The 22,694-nt window shown below is 45.3% G+C and overlaps 1 protein-coding gene across 1 annotated transcript in view; it reads right to left on the reverse strand.

Annotated features, from left to right (window-relative positions):
• Positions 1–2,341: 2,341 nt before the first annotated feature.
• The window catches only part of LOC126996362 (uncharacterized), a 44,704-nt gene continuing 24,351 nt past the window's right edge, over positions 2,342–22,694 (reverse strand). Inside the window, exon 3 of the mRNA XM_050856735.1 lies at positions 2,342–3,475. Coding sequence (XP_050712692.1) covers positions 2,342–3,475 — 1,134 coding nt within the window. The remainder of the gene's footprint in view (positions 3,476–22,694) is intronic.

Consider the following 22,694-nt stretch of genomic DNA (forward strand, 5'->3'; position numbering starts at 1 on the left):
GGAAAAGGAAGGAAAGGAATAAGAAGACAGAAGAAAAAGAAACATATGAAGACAAACTTTGGATACAGGAAAAAGGAGGAAAAAGAAGAAGCAAACAGAGTAAGAGAAAAACGAGAAATTTGAGAAAGAGGAAAAGAGAAAAAGGAATAGGAAGACAGAAGGAAAAGAAACACATATGGAGATAAACTTCGGATACAGGAAAAAGGAGGAAAAAGATGAAACAGACATAGTAAGAGAAGAAAGCCAAAGAGTGAGAGAAAAAAAGAAGAAAAAAGGAAAAGGAGGACAAGAAAATTAAACATATGAAAACAAACTTTTGATACATGAAAAGGAGAGGTAAAATAACCAGATATAAAGAGAAGAAAACCGAAGAATGGGAGATAAAGAGGAAAAGGAGAAAAGGGAACAAGAAGATAGAGGGAAAAGAAACACATATGAAGACAAATATCAGATACAGGAGAAGGAGGAAGCAGAAGGAAGACATAAAATGAGAAAACCGAAGAATGTAAGAGAAAGAGGAAATGGAAGAAAAGGAATAGGAAGGTAGGAGGAAAAGAAACACATGTGGAGAAACAAACTTCTCATACAGGAAAAAGAAGAAGCAGAAGTAGAGGAAAACGAACAGAAAAAAGAAAGAAAAAGAAAAGAGCAAGAGGACGAGGAAAGAAGAAAGAAAAAAAAGCATTCACGTGCAAGTCAACAACAGATACGGGAAGATGAAGCAGCAGGAGAAGAGGAGAAGGGAGAGGAAGAGGAAGGAGAAGAAAGTGAGGCAAGAAAAGAGAAAGAAAGAGTGGAAATGAACATTTTTTCCACAGCGATAACGAGAAAACACACTTAATGAGAGAGAGAGAGAGAGAGAGAGAGAGAGAGAGAGAGAGAGAGAGAGAGAGAGAGAGAGAGAGAGAGAGAGAGAGAGACGGTCACAACAACAGCCACAACAACTTTCTTCTTCTTCAGGCAGGTAGAAACAGACGGACAGTCTAGCAGACAGAAAGACAAACAGACGGCCTGACAGGAAAACAACCCAAGAGAACGTAAAAGAACGAGGCATTTCGTTCACACATCCACCTTTAAGCAAATTCTGGACATCACAACAAACACACTAGTTCCTTAAAAAAGCGAGTCCTGCCACCGACACAAAGAGGGGGAAAAATTGCTTCTCTTGCTGCATTTTATAAAACCATCTTCATATATACATGCAGGTCGTAAGTAATTTGCTCTTTGTGCTTTTCTGTCCCTCTTGAGCCTAGTTCTTCAAGGCATTCACTGGGGCGCCATTTCTTCACGAATAGAAAATTAAATGTCAAATCCCATGAGGCACACTTCTCTTTGTACTGTCATGAGCCTTACAAACGGGTCGCGAGGGTGGTGCTTCAGATAAAACAAGGTCGTATTGAGAAAGGTTTGAGGAACGCCGATCTAAAACTTTCTGTATTGTTGACGACTCGATCCAAACAACACCCCGATGCGGATTTTCTTTACCAGGCTACAAACAACTACGATTATCATTCAGGACAGTAATGGAGTGAAAAAATGACGCAGTTAAATAAAGTATCTCGTTTTATTACCGTTCTGCTGCCTATCATTCGTCTGCTTCGCCGCATGAGCTGATAAACTTTTCCTTGTTAGTTTCTTTCCTCCCTCCCTGAATAAAAAAAAATCGCTTTCTTTTCTGTTTTCTGTTTTTCTCCTTTGTCATAGTCTCTTCTAGCTTAACTTTGAGGGAAAAAAAAACACCGCTTTTTCTCTGATATTTAAGTCTGTCTCCTTTGCCAGTCTCGCCGCATGAACTAATCATCCTCTTTTTGTGTGTGTGAGCTTCTCCTTCCTCGTTTCACTTTGATGGTGACCCCCCCACCAAGGGCTGAAGGCGTGAGGAAAGGCCAAACAAAGACGATTTTGTTCAACTTTAAACGTCGGATACTCGTTTAAGTCATTAGTTACGAGGGCTAATAACTGCAGTCGTTTTCCCTCCCTCTTCCCTTCCCCATCACACACAAACACGCTTCACTTTCCAAAACGAACCATTAATACTTTCACAATAAAACGAACACACAAAATAAAAAAAGGAAAAATCAAGCAAATAATAAAATGGATGAATAAATGAGCAGCAAATAAATGTACAAATGAATAACAAATACTTAAGAAATACTCGAGGGAAAATAATATATATATATATATATATATATATATATATATATATATATATATATATATATATATATATATATATATATATATATATATATATATATATATATATATATATATATATATATATATATATATATATATATATATATATATATATATATATATATATATATATTAAAATAAATCAGTAAACATATTCCGACCCTCTGCGAAAATTCGTGTTCGGCGGGGACGGGACGGGGCTGGGCGGGGCGTGAAGTGAGTTTCGCTGGGGCGGGGCGTGGTGAGCATCGCTGGGGCGGGGCGTGGTGAGCGTCGCTGGGGCGGGGCGTGGTGAGCGTCGCTGGGGCGGGGCGTGAAGTGAGCGTCGCTGGGGCGGGGCGGGACGTGTGCCCCGCTGGGGCGGGGCGTAAAGTGAGCGTCGCTGGGGCGGGGCGTGGTGAGCGTCGTTGGGGCGGGGCGTGAAGAGCGTCGCTGGCGCGGGGCGTGGTGAGCGTCGTTGGGGCGGGGCGTGGTGAGCGTCGCTGGGGCGGGGCGTGAAGTGAGCGTCGCTGGGGCGGGGCGTGGTGAGCGCAGCTGGGGCGGGGCGTGAAGTGAGCGTCGCTGGGGCGGGGCGTGAAGTGAGCGTCGCTGGGGCGGGGCGTGAAGTGAGCGTCGCTAGGGCGGGGCGTGAAGTGAGCGTAGCTGGGGCGGGGCGTGAAGTGAGCGTCGCTGGGGCGAGGCGTGGTGAGCGTCGCTGGGGCGGGGCGTGAAGTGAGCGTAGCTGGGGCGGGGAGTGAAATGAGCGTCGCTGGGGCGGGGCGTGAAGTGAGCGTCGCTGGGGCGGGGCGTGAAGTGAGCGTCGCTGGGGCGGGGCGTGAAGTGAGCGTCGCTGGGGCGGGGCGTGGTGAGCGTCGCTGGGGCGGGGCGTGAAGTGAGCGTCGCTGGGGCGGGGCGTGAAGTGAGCGTCGCTGGGGCGGGGCGTGAAGTGAGCGTAGCTGGGGCGGGGCGTGAAGTGAGCGTCGCTGAGGCGGGGCGTGAAGTGAGCGTCGCTGGGGCGGGCCGTGAAGTGAGCGTAGCTGGGACGGGGCGTGAAGTGAGCGTCGATGGGCGGGGCGTGAAGTGAGCGTCGCTGGGGCGGGGCGTGAAGTGAGCGTCGCTGGGGCAGGGTGTGAAGTGAGCGTCGCGGCGTGAAGTGAGCGTAGCTGGGGCGGGGCGTGAAGTGAGCGTCGCTAGGGCGGGGCGTGAAGTGTGCGTCGCTGGGGCGGGGCGTGAAGTGAGCGTCGATGGGCGGGGCGTGAAGTGTGCGTCGCTGGGGCGGGGCGTGAAGTGTGCGTCGCTGGGGCGGGGCGTGAAGTGAGTGTCGCTGGGGCGGGGCGTGAAGTGAGCGTCGCTGGGGCGGGGCGTGAAGTGAACCTCGCTGTGTGTGTGTGTGTGTGTGTGTGTGTGTGTGTGAGAGAGAGAGAGAGAGAGAGAGAGAGAGAGAGAGAGAGAGAGAGAGAGAGAGAGAGAGAGAGAGAGAGGTTAAATAAAATAAGGCAAAGTCTTGCCTCCCACACCAGTCCGAGTCCCTCCCCCCTACCCCCACTCTCGCTGCGGCACCGTCTGGGGGTTGGTCATTAAAATAGCCTAATAGACACAATCGGCTGATTGGAAAAAAAAAAGAAAAAAAAAAGGGGGGGGGGGGGAGATCGTCAGCCTCGGCGGCGTTGAGGCGGTGGTGTGCCTGCGAGGGGATCACGTAAGACTTGCCGGCCAGCGCATCGGCGGACTTAATCATACATGCGAGCGGGCTTTTTTTGTTTCTGAGCCGGGCATTTTTGTTTTCTGACCAAACTTTTTTCGTTTCTGAGCGGGCTTAATATTTTGCTGATTGAGAGATTTTTTTTTGTTTTCTTTTCTGAGCGAGCTTTTTTTGTGTTCTGAGCGGTCTTTTTTTTTGTTTACTGAGCGGGCTTTTTATGTTTTCTGAGCGGTCTTTTTTTTGTTTACTGAGCGGGCTTTTTATGTTTTCTGAGCGGTCTTTTTTTTGTTTACTGAGCCGGGCTTTTTATGTTTTCTGAGCGGTCTTTTTTTTTTGTTTATTGAGCCGGGCTTTATATGTTTTCTGAGCGGTCTTTTTTTTGTTTACTGAGCGGGCTTTTTATGTTTTCTGAGTGGTCTTTTTTTTGTTTACTGAGCGGGCTTTATATGTTTTCTGAGCGAACTTTTTTCGTTTCTAAGCGGGCTTAATATTTTGCTTTTTGAGAGGACGGTTTTTTTTTTTTTCTGTGCGGGCTTTTTTTATTTTATGAGCGGGCTTATTTTTTTGCTTTTAGAGCGGCCCTTTTTTTGTTTTCTTTTTGTTTTGCGCTTGAGCTGTTTCTTCTCCTGTAAAAAAAAAGGTAAAAATACGGGAACAGAAACACACTTCCCGTGCGTTCGCGTCACTAATGCTCCTCCATTTGACACAGGTATGAGTCACCGTAAATAGTGCACACCCATTCCAGAGCAGAAAAATGTACAAATGTTAATTAAGCTGCAAAAAAATGATGAAATGCAAATGTCATTATGTAAGTCAAATTTTCACTTGTGTAACTCTGCCTCACCTTCCGGAGCGAGGTGTACAGCCGTGCGTGCAGCGGCGGTGACTCAACAGGGTGACAGGGAACACAATGCACAATGCGAAGTAACAGTAATGGTGGGCAAACAGGAACACACAGCTGGCCTCCTAAAGCATCCTATACGCCGCCTCCGCCACCCCCTTCATCATCACCGCCAACAAATATATACAGATTAAGTTATGTATAAATGTATATCATAAACTAGCATGAAATAACAATAGCAAGAACGCAAACGGCAGTGAGCAAGAATATGTAAAAGAATGCATACAAGGAAAATGACCATGTATTAAATTAGAAGCTGAGGCGACAAATTTTACATCCCCTACATTGCCACCGCAGACTCCACCATCGCCGCCAACACAACCATTAGCACCGCCACTCCTTTCTGTACGGTGTGGCAGTAGCTCCCATCCTCCCTTCCCTCTCTCTCTTCCCCTCCCCGCCCCTCCATCCCCTCCACGCACACGCTAGACAACATAACACGTGCTCAGCCTACCTGCTCTTCCTCTGCTTTTTATTATATTTTCATGCATCAACCATCACACCTTTTATGCACCCGATTCATGCCTGTTTGATGATATTCTAATACACTCAGACCACTGGGAGGGTTTTAGGCCAATGTGTTACAGCCAATCAGCCTTTAGCTTCATCTCCTTGTTCACTTTGCATTCCCCTTTCACATCCGAACATATATATTTTTTTTAATTAAATGCCTGTGTGCTCGGTGGTCAGAGGGACTTTTGTCATTTACTGATGTGTGTGTGTGTGTGTGTGTGTGTGTGTGTGTATGTGAGAGAGAGAGAGAGAGAGAGAGAGAGAGAGAGAGAGAGAGAGAGAGAGAGAGAGAGAGAGAGAGAGAGAGAGAGAGAGAGAGAGAGAGAGAGAGAGAGAGGGGGGGGGGGGGATAGGGAAGAATATATACCAGGGATTGTTGTGCATGGGGAGGAAGGGGAAGGGGGAACTTGTTGGAATCTGGTATAGGTCAAAGAGGATGAGTCTGCGAATCCATCCATAACATACATACATGCAATCCGCCCCCACCCTTTGCAGGATCTTTTGGTTTGTAGATCACGACCCCCTCCACCACCGTCATCACCCCCTTCATCATCTTTCCTTGGCCCCTTCGCTACCCCCTCACCACCACCACTACCACCACCCCCGATAACCCGCCTCCCTCACGCCGCCTCATCAATGTAGGGACGAGGCAGACCGTACATCCACGCCGCCACCACCACCACCACCACCAGCTACTACTACTACTACGACTCCTATCACCACCAACACCATCATTTACTACTACTACTACCCATATCATCACCAAATCCAAGTACCAGTCCACCATTACCACCAACACAAACACCACTTATTACTACTGCTACTATTACTACTACTACTACTACTACTACTTCTACGACGACGACGACGACCCCTGTCACCACCTCCCCCATCACCACCCGTGCCACCTCTACAGGCATCACTACATACTTACTAATGTTTCACCCATCATACACACCACATCCCTGCAAATACAACCCCCCTATAACAACACCCCCTAGCACCCACCTCACCACCACCTCCACATCTCCACCAATAGAAGTTAGAAGGGTCACCCCATCCCTGCCGACACTTTCATGCCACATCACTCATATTAGCGCCACAATAGCCAACACCTACACCACCACTACCTCACTACACCATGGAAAATACAAACCCCTAACATCAATCCTCCACCTTCGCCTCCACCATCAACACCATCATCAGCACCATGCACAACACCGCCCCACCAGTTCACAAGCTCCTTTTTAAGTCGTCATCAGGTATTCGCTTTATGCAAGGATATATATATATATATATATATATATATATATATATATATATATATATATATATATATATATATATATATATATATATATATATATATATATATCTTCATTCATTTGCCTGTCTATCTCTGTTAGCACAACGTAAGTAAAGACTATTGCATGTTATCTACACAACTGAAAAAAAAAATCTGAATAAAACGTTAACTCGTGGGGGCCAAGTGAAAAGAGTCGAAATTGGCTCTAACAGGAATAATTGAAATCGACAGCGGCAGCGGTGGTGGGAGAGGCAGGGAAGAGTTTGCCGAGAGGAACAAAAGTGCTGTGTAGTACGCTACAGAGTTTTTCGTGAATTGATTAAAAATATTGCGGGAATTTTTGTTGCTCATTAGGGCGCCAGACGAGTCAACGGTGGTAGCGGTAATATTGGAACCGGATGGGAAATGCCCGCGGCGGTGAAACAACAACGACAACAAAAACAAACAAAAAAAACTACATTGAAGAGTCATTTGTGCCCGTGATTAGTATATTGATATCATTCTGTTTTTAATTATAACAACATATGGTATTCAATGCCTCCCAGAGTATCACAGGTAGACAGTCAACCGTGTAAACGTGGTGATGAAATGCTGATGTCCGGTGGCTACTCTTGGAAACCTCCCTTAATGAAGCCAAGCATATTTGGACCCGCTGGGATTATCAAGCGAGGATGGGGAAACGTGGAAACATAGAGGAGCTGGTAATAAAAAATAAAAATAAACTTTTCGATTAAAACCACGCTATCGGATTTATTGGACTTTAGCCTGCACATAATTACTGGTGGCATTAGGTAAACATAATAAAGCGAACGTAGGGATTACTGGAGTGGTAAAACGATATGAGTGCAGGTTTGACTAATTAAGCTGCTGGCAGAGTGGAATTAACAAATAAGTGTGTAAGGGAGGAGGGAGGTCACTGAGTACGTGGTTACAGATGTCGTTGTTCGGTGGCTTCGCTGAATAAACTGTCGTGGCTTTCATCGTCAGGTTGCGTTATTAATATCCCGTGCAGCAAGAATCTACTAGTAAATTTCTACACAGGATCCCCCTAGATTTTCATCCTATGTATTGATTAAAGAGATTTTTTTGTGAACGACGTCTGAGCATACGGCTGTTACGATTTTGTCATTTATTAGATGGGTTAAGTCAAGGGTTTTCTCACATACGTAATATAAATAACAATATCAAACTTAATTACTCAGAACAATCATAATCATGCCGTCAATAATGAATCTAGTCTCCACTTCCTTCACCACACTAATTTGGCAGCCATATTCGTCCTGGAGGCCTGTTGTGCTCTTTTTTGCCCTTTGGGAATCGGAAATACTATTCACACTTTGGCCTGCGAAAGTGTAGCCTAAATCCTGAGTTAAAGACAAACAATTCCCATCATCAAGACCCACTCTTTCCTTTATCAGTTGTCATCATCATCACCTCCATTCAATCACACAAATACTTTCATTCCACCACACAGCTCACCTCCATCATATCATTACAAGCCCATCACCACCGCCACCACCACCACCACTACCACCATTCCAACCATCGCCATTACTACCACAATTATCACTCATAGCAGTCTTCCGCAAAAGTTGAGCTCCATGCAGTCACTTCGTTCAAGACAAACCACCACCATCATCCCCATCACCATTATCACCATTACCACCACGAAGATCACAATTAAGAACAGGCTTCCACAAACGTTCATATCCAGCCATTTCAGTCACCACCACTACCACCACCACCAATTATATTATCTATCACTTAACAGCCTTGCACAACACTTCAACTCCAAAACCGTCTTTCACAACAACTCACCACCAACAACAACAACGCCACCACCACTGTTATCCTTCTTAACTATCTTCTATAAACTTTTAAATGGCATAACTTCATTCATAGCTAATCACCACTAGTATCACCGCCACCACCATCACCACCATCACTCGTGACTGTTCCGACAAAAACTTTTCTTGAGCAACTTCGAACACGCCTAACTACCACCACTACCACCACCACCACCACCACGACCACTAATTAACACAACAGACGACAAGGCAGTTAAGTGGTCTCTCTCTCTCTCTCTCCACCCTTGATTGAACTTGGCCAAAACTGAACAACCGCTGGAGCTCACGTCGAGGGTAACGAACGCTCCCTTCCTCCCCGTCTCACGTTGAGCTTGCTTAAATATATAAACAGGCGAGTGTTATCTGGAGCCGTCTGGGGAGATGTATTAAGTAGAAGATGCTACGTCTGCTGGTTACACACTTCTCTCCTTGTCTCGCTCAAACAAGTGTAAAAGTCGTGTAGATTAGTGTCTGTCTTCTTCTGGTTCTTCTCCTCTTTCTTGACATGTTTTCAACAGCCGCCCGAGACGATATTATTATTGCTAACAAGGAAAACGGTGAGTCGTCTGCCTGTTCTTGCTCCTGAGTGTCTCTGGGTGTGGGAAGGTTGAATTTGTCGACTTTAAGTTCATAAGACTAGCAGCATCTTTAACGCTTTCAAAACAGTTAATATTTATTAACAGTGTAAAGAGGCAGGCCAAGGCCAAAAAAATGAAGAAAACACCAACAACAAGAAAGCGGAGGGAGATGCCAAACAGCAGTCAAGTTCAGTTCCAGAGGCGTCTTGATACTCACCGCTTGGAAGATTGTAAGGACTGAAATGTCCATGATTAGGAATGTAATGTGGCATCATCATGAAGTAACACTTTTGGGTACGAACACTTTAACTCATCAGAATTTGCAGCGTGTAAATTGGTGTGATAATAATCAAAGCGTCACGCGCGAATATTTATGTTTATTTTTTAGTCACGCCTATCATGCAGCACTTTCAGCTGGTGAATAAAAGCTTGTACTTAGCGCGGCATTATAGTTTCTTACTTTTTTTTTATTGCAGTAGCCCATCAGTAGCTTGTATTTTTTATTCACCAACACACACAAACACACACACACACACACACACACACACACACACACACACACACACGGACAAACTAAGACTGTCAAAGTACATTCTCTCTCTCTCTCTCTCTCTCTCTCTCTCTCTCTCTCTCTCTCTCTCTCTCTCTCTCCCCCTTTCCCGGGAAATCGACATTACAACGGACTCATTGGCACTCGATCTTTATCTCTCCGTTACCACCTCCACCACCACAACCACCACCACCGCCATCACCGCCGCAGCCGCCACCATCATACCCCTCCACCCCCTCCCAATCCCTACCTCCCTTCCTTCCCTCCCCCAACCTTCATGACATCACCTTTTTCCCTGCAGTGCCTCGCTACTTCCCGCCATAATCTCAATACACTTCTCCAGTCCAAACGCATAACATTCTGCCCCACTCTTTTGTTCCTTACTTCCTCCATAAATTATACTTTCCCAAGCCAAACTCCATACTGTCCATTTTTTTTTTCACTTCCAAAGCCTCCATCCCTATCTCCGTTCACCTACTTCACCGATGAAAAGCCGCTTCAACTCCCTCCCTCCCTCCTCACTCACTCCCCCCCCTAACGTCAGGTGTGCCTAACAACTACTATCCATATCAGACCCTGTGACATGCCGTTTTTCGCAAATTTCTATCAAACGAAGACTCGGATCAGCATGGAACTTTGGCACAGATTGTTTCACACACTCCGCTAATTTTTTACGCTCTTGTACAATGCCAGATGCGGTTAATTATGGCGTTTACTCTTGACTGTGATGGCAAAACCTGCGTGAGCCACTTACACATTCGAACAGGTGAGGCGTGACGTATTAATGTGACGTGTATCCACCACCTACCTCCACCCCTGGCTTCCCCTACTCCCATCCCTCCCTTTCCCTCCCTCCTCCTCCCCCGCACTCTCTACCCCCGCCCTCTTTCTCTCTCTCTCTCTCTCTCTCTCTCTCTCTCTCTCTCTCTCTCTCTCTCTCTCTCTCTCTCTCTCTCTCAAACACTTGTGCTGTACACGAGATATGAATCTATGCACACGTACGACTTGAATTAATGGTAGATAAATATAAATTATATCCCGTCTGCATCAGCATCAACAGTGATGACGAGGATGACCTGTTTGTCGATGGTGATGAATGTTGAAGTAACATAGCGTATGTGGTCAGTTATTTACATTATTAATCCACCCATCATATACTCGCTATCTATTTTTTTTGCTATGACTTTTTAACATATCTACATGAACACATCGTATGGCAGTCTTTTCCTAACATCAGAATAAATTATTCATATATTTCTCCGATTTCGTTTCACGTTTTTACTCTGCAATGAATTCCCGCTTCAATTCCACCCCTATTCCTTTCCGTCTCTTACGCGATTTCCTATAAATGATCAAGCGTCAGCTACGTGCTTCATCCCATCATACGCTCAACGTAACCTGTGGGAAGGAGGGTCATATACTCGTACAACTTTCAATGGGTGTACAATTGCCAAACAAACCTCATACAGCACTTAAGCAACATTCAGTTACGCTGGAGCAGGAATTAAGGTCGTGTGCAGAAAACACCCTACCATACTTAGCATATACTTTCGAGTTATCCGCCATTATAGACAAGTCATATGTGTGCAACGCTTCACATCGCATGTATACCGAGAGAGAGAGAGAGAGAGAGAGAGAGAGAGAGAGAGAGAGAGAGAGAGAGAGAGAGAGAGAGAGAGAGAGAGAGAGAGAGAGAGAGAGAGAGAGAGAGAGAGAGAGAGGGGGGGGGGGAGAAAGAGGGCGGGGGTAGAGAGTGCGGGGGAGAAGGAGGAGGGAGGGAAAGGTAGGGATGGGAGTAGGGGAAGCCAGGGGTGGAGGTAGGTGGTGGATACACGTCACATTAATACGTCACGCCTCACCTGTTCGAATGTGTAAGTGGCTCACGCAGGTTTTGCCATCACAGTCAAGAGTAAACGCCATAATTAACCGCATCTGGCATTGTACAATAGAGTAAAAAATTAGCGGAGTGTGTGAAACAATCTGTGCCAAAGTCCCATGCTGATCCGAGTCTTCGTTTGAAAGAAATTTGCGAAAAACGGCATGTCACAGGGTCTGATATGGATAGTAGTATATCTTTCATGTCACTTGTGCAGAGCCTGACAGGTGTTCTGAGCTGGTGAAATAATTCGTGATAATGCAGTTATCGTTCTACTTAGTTATTATTCTGCCATACGACGATATGGTTACGATAAGAATTATTCGATTCTAGAATCTTTATTTTCATTGGTCAGAGGTATCTTTTCTACTAAAAAGTAAAAAGGGAACATTTGTGTTTCGATTCATGCTTTTTTTCAGGTTTCACACAAATGGACTGGATAACACGCGATCACATTTTAATGAACATCTGTTGCGTGCCACAAACGTGTTCTATTTATACACGCAGCTGTTATGAACCTTCAATAACGATCACATGCTTCACAGGAAGATCCTCCCCGCCCTCAGCTGGCCTCAAACAGTTAGTAAGCTCTTTAGTTTCAATGAAGCATTTACGGTCCCGTGCCACATTTACAATGCAAGGAGAGGACGGAATCGACTCCTCCGAGACCAAAACAATTAGTAAGCTTTTTAGACTCTACGCTACATCCATGGTCGTCTCCCATCTTTATAAAGCCAAGACAGAACGTGTAAGACTTCATTGGCCGGAGTAAATTGTGAAAGGTTGCGTCTTCCTAGAAAGCTTCTTATTATTGCAGTTATGTCGCTCTAGAGGGGAGCTTCAGGACCCCTGCAAGGCCTACGCTTATATTCATTGGCGGTCCTTCTCACCGTGACTTCTCTCTTGTGGTGGCGTTGTATGTCTCTCTCTCTCTCTCTCTCTCTCTCTCTCTCTCTCTCTCTCTCTCTCTCTCTCTCTCCACTAGCTCCCACAATTGTCAATATCTTGCTTTTATGGGCAAGAGAAACATTTCCACAGCAATGTTTGCCAATAGTAGCGTGAAGGAAAATGGTTTGAACAACTGGAGGATTCATGCACGCACACACACACACACACACACACACACACACACACACACACACACACACACACGGATAAGTAGGACGATAAAGACAAGACAGACAGACAGGTAGACAGATGAAGCATGAAAGGAGATAACAACATTTTTCGCCCTTATCTTTTCTTCCTTCTCTTCCTCTTCCATTTGTCTCCCTTTTCATTCTCTTCCTCTTGAGTTCAAAAAGCCGGTGGGTGTTTTCTCGTCTCGTAATGCATGAAGAAAATGGTTGAAACATCTCATCCTTCCCGCACCCTCCCCCCAACACCACCACCAGCACCATCAGCACCCCGCCCTCTTCACCACAACTACAACCACCACAACCACTGACAACAACTTCAACTTACCCTGCTACATACGCTTTTTTCATAGCAGAAAAAAAAGCCGTTTACGACTACCTAACAATGTGGGATGCTCTCTCTCTCTCTCTCTCTCTCTCTCTCTCTCTCTCTCTCTCTCTCTCTCTCTCTCTCTCTACTAAGCTATCAACAAGTACTAAGCTGCTTTTCCCAGCCTACAGCATTACCTCCACTACTACTACTTCTACTACTACTACTACTACTACTACTACTACAAAGTATGATTTCCCATGCTCCACATAAATTGTTATAAAGTGCGTCGAGGAGGAGGAGGAGGAGGAGGAAAAATGATGTGGAAGGAGAAGGGGCGAGTGGATGGTGGGACTGGATTGCCGGGTGGACTGTTGAAATGAAAGAGCTGTGTCGGTGTTAGAGAAGCAGTCTGTGTTGCTCTTGTCATGAGTTTGAGCGTTGTTGTTGCTAATAGTGCTAGGAGGAGGAGGAGGAGGAGGAGGAAATGAGGAAAATGATGATGACGATGATGGAAAGAAGAAGTAGAAGAAGGAGGAAAAGAAGAAGAAAAAGAAGAAGAAAAAGAAAAAAGGAGGAGGATTAAAGAAAGAAAGAAAGAAAGAATACACAAGATGAACATAAGATCTAAAGACCTGGACGAAGAAGTAAAGAAGAAAAAACGAAGAAAATTAGGTGAGGAGGAGGAGGAGGATGTAGAGGAGGGGAAAGGAGAGGAAGGGTGGGCGATGTGTCAGAGGGAGCTGCGCAGGTCGTCGTCGGCTGGACACTGGCTGCCCACGCGACGAGGACGAGAGACAGGGGACCCCTGAGCCCCCCCTGGCTCCCGCTGCCTTGCCCTCTCCTACAGTGCTGATGATGATGACAGTGCTGAGGATGAGGAGCAGGACGCGAACAAGAAAACTAAGCAAGGGAGCATGAAAGAGAAGGCAACAAAAAGTCTATTGGCTTATAATGATGCTGTAATTTTTAGTGACAATCTGTTCGTCAGGTACTCAAGTGACCTGCATAATATATGAAAGTATTTTCGTTATGCACGTAGAGAAAGTAGTACGTTTAGTTTATCTTTAGCGCACTAGTACTTCCGCAGGAAGATTGTTCTAATGGCGCATGTCTTAGTTCAAGGAAAAACTCCGCTTGAAGTATGCAACGCATTCCCTAACTTGAATCGGTAGACCAGTATTGTTATAGCGTTACTTTGAAGCTAAAATATCGTGGAGTGATTGACGCTGTTTAACTTCAGGCAGTAAAAGACCTGCAGCAAGTTTCTCATAGTCGTCACTTTTCCTATATAAAATGGTTGAGTCGCTTGAGTAGTTATTCTTACACTGTGTCCTTAATAAGGATATTTTTGTAGCGTGTCGCTGTACTGTCGAGTAATTATATTTTCTTGTAATCTGGGGACCCAAACTGCACTGGGTAATCCAGGTGACGCACCATCAACGAGTTATGAAATAATAATGTTACTTCTCGCGTCTTACATTAAAAATTTCCACGCGATGAGCCTGAACGTAGTATAAGCTTATTTTTACGGGTACACTTACCTTTCTTTATGTCACATCACTACTGATGATGATCCTAAGATCTGATTCCTCCTACGCGATGAGCAGAGACTTTCCATGTGTTTTGAATGTATGGTCAGGTGTCGTGGTATTAATACAAAATATTTGTTATTATCCTAAAAACGAACTAATCTTAATACTATATGACCTTATCGGGTTATCCAATTATTTAATTAAATTCATTTAAAGGTAATAAATAGCTGACATAAGAAGGAAGCGAAAGGCGTTGAGAGTGTGTGGAAAAGTACGGGACGGGGCTAACCATTGCTGTCTCGATATTGAGAAGGCCTGACAGCTCAAATTATGAGTCATCCAAGTAAGGCCGAGTGCGTCCCGCGCTCCCCAACTAAAATGCTATTTTTTGTGTGTTTTAATGCGTATTTTTGTGTTAAGTATATTTTTTCTGTGATAAATAAAGGTTTTCCAACATTAATATCTTATAAACATCATCAAATTAGACATAAAAAAGAGGAAATAAATAAGATATAGTATAAGGAGAGGGATAAATATTCACATAAAAAATCATATAAATACATTGACAGTCGTAGCTGGGTACTCCTATTAGATTGATTTGTCACCGTTTCTAAACATCTCTTTTTGACATTCATAACGCTGTCGTTATATTTACGATTATTCAACAAGCCGATCCTCCATCCCTATACTACACAACTCAGTCACCTGGTATCTGGCAACTACGACTGCTACAACCCCGTAATAGTGGAAACTATTAACAAAAGTGCATAGAAAATCAAAGTCAGGGGATGAAAAGAACAGAAAAACACCTAGGTTCAGGTGAACTGTATAAGTGTGCACTGTGAAGTGACTAATGCATGGTGTGAAGTATAGAAGTGTTGAAAAGGAGGATTTAAGAAGTGCTACAAAGCTTTAAAGGTCAAAAGAAGAAGAAGAAGAATTAACAAATGCGTGAATATGTGAAAATAAGTGACTTTATTGCAGTTAGGAAAGTTACATAATACTGACGGCAATGGGCTGACCCCGCAGTCACCACTACCCCACCCGCCAGTTTCTCGTGGAAATACTATAGTTAGAGGAGGAGGAAAAAATACCATCCATGTCCTTTATGTATTATTACTATACTGATCCAGCTGCCTTCTTCCTTATGCTATATGAATTGCCTTTTTAAAAATGATGATGTACATTTTTTCACACCCAATAAATACATTGCTGAGTTTGTGGTATGCCTTTTTTATACATCGACTGAATACTTAATTGCATTTTTCAGTAATTGACGGTTTGTTGCATATTCTTATTTGTTCTGTGAATTCATGCCATCCGTTACTGTCACACATTTTGTATATAACTCCGTGTGCATCTAAATGTTTGCTTTTTTCACATGTTTTTACTTTTAAGACTCAAAGAATACGATTCATCAGGATGAACTGTCGCCGAGAGAGAGAGAGAGAGAGAGAGAGAGAGAGAGAGAGAGAGAGAGAGAGAGAGAGAGAGAGAGAGAGAGAGAGAGAGAGAGAGAGAGAGAGAGAGAGAGAGAATGTTAGTAATATATACCTTTTTTTAGTTTAGTAAACTTCTTTATGCTTGCATGTTATACTCCTTGGTAGGCAGGGAAGGAGCCATACTGAAGACTCGTAGGTGTAGCATACACCGATGAGGCAACGTAAGCTGCGTGTAAGGTAAAGATCAATCATGTCTCGAGTATCACGTATCCAATGCAGGTAATCGGGCGACGGTGTGAATGGCCAGTCATGTTGAAGTAACACAACTGCAGTTGAGCCACATCAGTATAATTACAGGCAAAACCATTGCACGTAAGCTTTTGAAACGAACTCACCTATTTAGGCTTTTCTCCTCGTCCCTAACGGTCCATATGCGGCTTCTCGTCCTTCTACGCCCCCCCCCCCCTTACCTACACACCACCCACACCGCCTGCGGGCCACTCTACGCCAATGGTCGTAACGCAATGCTTGGGCTAAATCTATCCTAGGACGCAAAAACGACGACGCATTGTTTGCGAGTTTTCTTTCTTTCTCCACACGACAACAAAAGTGGACACCCAACACCCACTCAACAAAATGGCCAAGGTAAATGACAAAGCAACACCAGGACCCGGCTCGGCAAATAACAGCATAAAAATCCATGGAATAAAACCAAGTGAGAAGGAAGACAGATTTAACAAGAAAACTCGTAAAGAAAAAAAACTACAAGTGAATGGACTGAAGGTAAAAAAAGATCAATATGTCGTGGCTTGTCTTGCTTGTGCTCCATTTCACTTCAACACCCAAAAATATCATCTATCAAGTACACAAGAGGATCTAATAATGAACGAAATACTAGAGAGGATGAGCGTTGCTAGTGAATGTGGGAGGTTTAAGTTATATACCGTCTTGATATCCTTTCATTTTCTGGGACGGGGCTGCTTACTTAAATGACTATATGTGTATCCTTTACCTCATTTGCCCCTCATGATTCCTTTAGAGTTGCGAGTCCTTACGTCTGGCCAGAGCCTACGTACAAGGTCTGCCCTGTGCTCGCATGTAGCTGTAAATTCTCACGTCTGTCCCTTCTTTTCCTTAGTGTGTGTGTGTGTGTGTGTGTGTGTGTGTGTGTGTGCCAATGAATGAGTAATTATGTAAGACAGGTTATGCTAGGTGTTTAAATACACACGCAAATTGTTCTCTCTCTCTCTCTCTCTCTCTCTCTCTCTCTCTCTCTCTCTCTCTCTCTCTGTGTGTGTGTGTGTGTGTGTGTGTGTGTGTGTGAATATAGATAAATAGATAGATATAGATAGATAGATAGATTTAAATGCACACGCAAATTATTTTCTCTCTCTCTCTCTCTGTGTGTGTGTGTGTGTGTGTGTGTGTGTGTGTGTGGATAAATAGGTATATATAGATAGATAGATAGATAGATGTATGAATCAATGAGAGAGAGAGAGAGAGAGAGAGAGAGAGAGAGAGAGAGAGAGAGAGAGAGAGAGAGAGAGAGAGAGAGAGATATTAGTCTCGCCGGAAGTGGAGAGATCTCAGGAAGTAATAGAGGATAAAATATGAAAGAAATAATAAGACAAGAGAAAGGCACGGCAGACAATAACAGAGGAAAACTTAAAGAAAAGAAACACAATAAGAGAGTGAGATGAAAGACAGCTAAAATGAAAATGTTGTAAAGAGAGAAGAATGCAAGTAGGTGAACAGAGGAAGAGGCAGAGGCGAGGGCACTGGGGACGAAGAGAAAGAGAATGAGAAGCAGGAGGGGGAGAAGCCGGAGAGGGGGGGGGGGAGAAGGAGAGAGGGGGGGAGAATGTATAGAGGTCAGTAAACCTACACGGTATAGAAAAAAATGTATAGATACGTGTGTATAGACGAAGAAATTGAAAGAATGGTAAAAAGTATATTACAACGATTGATGAGAAACGGGGAGGAAGGGACAGAATGATTAATAGGCAACGAATGAAAGGGGAAGGAGTGAATGGAGAATAATATATCAAGGAAAGGAAGGAAGAGAAGAGACTAAGAACTGGAGGGCGGAATCGAGATAGGAAGAAAATGGAGATAAAGAAAGATCATCGGAAATAGAGGAAGAAAGGAGGGAGTGTAGAGATCAAATAAATCGTGAATGTAAAGCGAGAAGAGAGGAATTAAAGGAACTAAAGGTAATAATTGTAAGTAGAAAAGGAGGAAAGGAAGAAAAGTGGCAAGATAAACGAGAAAACTGGATTTTGATAAAGGATAAATAAGTAGGAACCCGCAAAGAGAGAGAGAGAGAGAGAGAGAGAGAGAGAGAGAGAGAGAGAGAGAGAGAGAGAGAGAGAGAGAGTAGGAAGTAAGAGGAAGAGAGTAGGAAGGAGAGAGAGAGAGAGAGAGAGAGAGAGAGAGAGAGAGAGAGAGAGAGAGAGAGAGAGAGAGAGAGAGAGAGAGAGAATGGAGAGGGAGAGGGAGCGAGAGGAGCCGCGGCAGCAGTCTCCGGGCGACCCAGGAACTCAAGGTCAGAGCGGACAAGCGATGGTTAGAGAACATTCACCCGCCAGTTTGCAGGAGAAGGAACAGGAGAAGCAGAGAAGCAGACGCAGGAAGAGGAGGAGCAGGAACACGAAAAAGGGGAGGAATAGGAGGAACACGAGAAGCAGAGGAGCAGAAGCAGGCAGAGAAGCAGGCGAGGGAGCACAAACAGGAGGAGAATTAGAAGGAACACGAGAAGCAGAGGAGCAGAAGCAGGCAGAGAAGTATGAGAGGAAGCACAAATAGGAGGAGAATTAGAAGGAACACGAGAAGCAGAGGAGCAGAAGCAAGCAGAGAAGCATGAGAGGAAGCACAAATAGGAGGATAATTAGAAGGAACACGAGAAGCAGAGGAGCAGAAGCAGACGGAGGAGCAGGAGAGGGAGCACAAATAGGAGGATAATTAGAAGGAACACGAGAAGCAGAGGAGCAGAAGCAGAAGGAACATGAATAGGAGAAAGAACAAGAGGAACATGAGAAGAGAAGAAGAGGAGCAGAAGCAACAGCAGGAACACAAATAGGAGGAGGAATGAGAGGAACACGAGAAACAGAGGAGCAGAAGCAAGCAGAGGAGCAGGAGAGGGAACACAAACAGGAGGAACAGGAGGAGCAGAGAAGCAGAGGAACAGTCGCAAGAGGAGTAAGAGCAGGAACACACATGGAAGGAGGAATAGGAGGAGAATTAGAAGGAAGAGGAAAAGCAGGGGGAGGAGCAGGAGCGACAACACCAATAGGAGGAACAGGCGAAGCAGAGGAGCAGAAGCAGGGAAGTAACACGAATAGGATGAGGGATAGAAGAAGGAACAGGAGAAGCAGGAGCTGGATAACGATTAGGAGAAGGAATAGGAAAATTAGAAGGAACAGAAGAAGCAGAGGAGCATAAGCAGGATGAAAAAGAGCAGGAACACGAATAAGAGGAAAAATACGGAGACCTGGTGAAGCAGACGAGCAAAAGCAGCAGGGGCAGCAGGAGCCGGAACGTAAATAGGAGGGGAATTAGGGAGACCTGAACAAAGAGAAGAAGGGAAAGGATAAGAAACAGGTGAATAAGCAGGTGGAAGATCAAAGCATCGACGACAGTTATCACGACGAAAGGGAAGGCTGGAAGGAAGGAAGGGGGTGAAAGGGGGGCGGGGGCAAAGAGAGAAGTATTAGAAGGCAAGAGAGATGAAGATGAAAAGAGAAGATTTGAAAAGGAAAGATATTTGATCGACCAAAATCGAAATGGCAAAATAAAGTGAAGAGAACGGTAAGAAAAAAGGGAAAGGGTGTGACGGAGGATGACGGTGAGGAAATTAAGAAAACTGAAGAAAATTGAAAAAAAGAGAGGAAGAGCGTTGATGCACTCAGATAAAATGTGAATGACACAAGGCACGGACCAAATTTTGATAACTAAACATTACAACTTAATAAAAAAACATACAAAAATCACTTATTTCAATTACGCATTTCTTAGTTACTTCAATTACAACTAGTAATAATAATAAAAATGTTGCTGCTGCTGTTACTACTACTACTACTACTACTACTACTATTTCTACTACTACTACTACTTTCTCTTGAAAACTCTTACCCATGTGCATAAGTGGTCACCGCATTGGAGTTGTGTCTTGGAGTATGGGAGCAATGTTTATACTCTTACTACAACTAAAACTGCAATTATCATTACAATTACTTTTCAATTGTAAAGGAAAAATGCTAGTGCACGAGGTAAGAACTCAACATCAGCAATAACGAGCGATAATTAAAACGCAGAGATGAAAAGCAGCGACAAGGAGGCGGCCCGTAACATGTGGAGGGAAAGGCTGGAGATAACAATGCGAGACAAAAAGATAAAAAGGTTATGATAACAACACTATGATGGAGATGTGTGTATTTGTTTGTTGGTGTGTGTGTGTGTGTGTGTGTGTGTGTGTGTGTGTGTGTGTGTGTGTGTGTGTGTGTGTGTGTGTGAAGTTGGGAATGTGCGTTACTGTGCGTGTGGGAGTGGGCGAGTTGATGAATGGGGGATGAGGGTCGGTGGAGCTTGTGGTAACTTGGTAAGCAGACGTAGTGGTGGTGGTGGTGGTGTTGAAGGAGTAGGGAAGGCAATGGTGGTGGTGCTGATGGAGGTGAGGGAGGGGAGAATGCGGTAGTGGTGAGCTGCAGTGAAGTAGCAGTAGTGGTGGCGCTGGTGTGTGTGTGTGTGTGTGTGTGTGTGTGATGCACGTATACAAGCTGCATAAAAGGGTGTGGCGTCGTGGTTGTTCGTGTGAAGGGCGTGGGAGTGGAGGAGGAGGAGGCAGGTGGTGGTAGTGGTGTGATAGTGAAGGAGGAGGAGGAGGAGGAGGAGGAGAGTGGTGGTGGGATAGGTGGGTGTGGTGGTGTTGAGTAGGGATGAAGGCCTGGAGGGGTAGTGTGAGTGGAAGGGATGGGGCAGCGTGGGGTTGGAGTGGGGTGGGGTCATGGTTTGTGCAGAGGATGGGAAGGTAAGGAGTTGAGGGTGCAGAAGGTGCCGGAGCGAGCTGAGGTGGGATGAACTGGACCGGGGAGAGTGGGGAGGGCTGTGTTGGGCAAGGGTTGGGTCGTCAGAGGGAAGATGAGGGGTAATGAGTGGCAGTGGATGAAGGGGCAGCGCGCGGCCCTTCAGGTTCATGACTGGGGAAAACGTCCCACCAAGGCAGACTGTGTGTGTGTGTGTGTGACGCCTTCAACCCACACCAGACTTGTGAAAGCTCACAGAGCAAAGCCTAAGGAATGCCAAGGCTTAAAACACCAAATACTGGGTTTATATTTTCCACTATGTATTAACTGGTATGTAATCACCATACATCAATAAGTATTTTGTGATTCACTTGAAAGCAAATTATGTCGGTCTATCAAGCAACCAGAGCAAGGTAGTTGGGTCGGGAGGAGGAATGCTGAGCATGTGACATCCTTCAGTGGCAGTGAACAACGTTGGAGGCAGCAGCGAACTTTTTTTTTTTTTATGGGTGCTGTACCATGGAAGAAAAAGAGTGAACATTTCACATATCGTGACGAGTAAGATACAATGAATGTGTTGATGGTGTAAAATGAGCAGCAATTGGCAAGGGCATTAAATAAATGGCACCACCGGAAATAGGAATGCAGCGTGCGCGTGGGAGCGAGAGCGGTGCAGCGAGGGAGTGCAGGGAGAGTGGGCTGTGCAGGGGTATCCTTGGAGAGCAAGTACAGATACGCGACGCAGCCGCAAGCCGCCGCTGCACATTTGTTTGTGGGATGCGTTCCTCTCCACGACGCTCTCTTCTCCATGACCTCCACATCACGCTTCTCCCAGTAAGTTGGGGCCAAAAACAAAAAAGATGCTCTCCCTCCCCCAACCCCAAATCCCAAGTCTAAAAGCGAGGAACGAAGAGAATGTGCTGAGGTGAGGGATCGTGCGTCCGCCAGCACTCGGGAGCGGCCTTGAACAAGTTTAAGAATAATGGTTGCTGACCAGTAAAAAGTGTCGCACTGCAACTCCATCGGCACTAAAAGCAACATCAAGAAAATGAGCAAGTGTTGACTTCCTGTGATGGTAAGGACAAGTGCCCACGCGGCCCCCTCATAACCTTCTCTTAGAGGAACAGCGTTGCGGCAAAATGCAGACTAATGGCGACCACTGTGAATGGGAAGCCCGACTTGGCATGCCGGGCGTAAGTAAATGTTGATATACGGCTGCCGACATTCTACAAGCAGCGAGAGTGGCGGTCTCCCCTCCCAGCACTACCGCCCCGCACCCCTGCTTGTCGCTACGCACGTATTTGCTCTCTGTTTTATTATTAGACTGAGCTCTTGTCACAGTGTGTTGAGGCGTCAGCAATACTTCGCTTCCACCACTGAATCCGGAGTTTGGCGACACAGCAGCAGTGGCCGGGACGTAGGGACAGCAGCTCTTCCCCTAGTAGTGGCAGTGCAAAAGTATGGATGTGCCGCTGCCGCCGCCGCCACAGCCCTGGAGCGGTGTCAGGTCTACCTCCCCCCTGTTCTCCCTATGCCACCAACACTCTCAGCCCTCCCTTGCCCTACCCTTCCTCAGAAGCATCAGTGGGTCTCCCTTCCCATCTCTATGGTTTTCTTTCTCCGGTGAGCCCGCCAACGGCCAACAGCTTGCACCCCGGCGGTGGCAATGCACTCAGCGGACACAGCATCTCGAGGGCACGGCAGGCCATACCGGTGACTCCACAAAAGGAGCAGAATAATAAAATATTAATGGCATATTAATTTCGAAATTATTACTGAGGGAATAATGATAAGAAACG

Source organism: Eriocheir sinensis, chromosome 10 (genome assembly GCF_024679095.1).
Source record: "Eriocheir sinensis breed Jianghai 21 chromosome 10, ASM2467909v1, whole genome shotgun sequence".
Lineage (NCBI taxonomy): Eukaryota > Metazoa > Arthropoda > Malacostraca > Decapoda > Varunidae > Eriocheir > Eriocheir sinensis.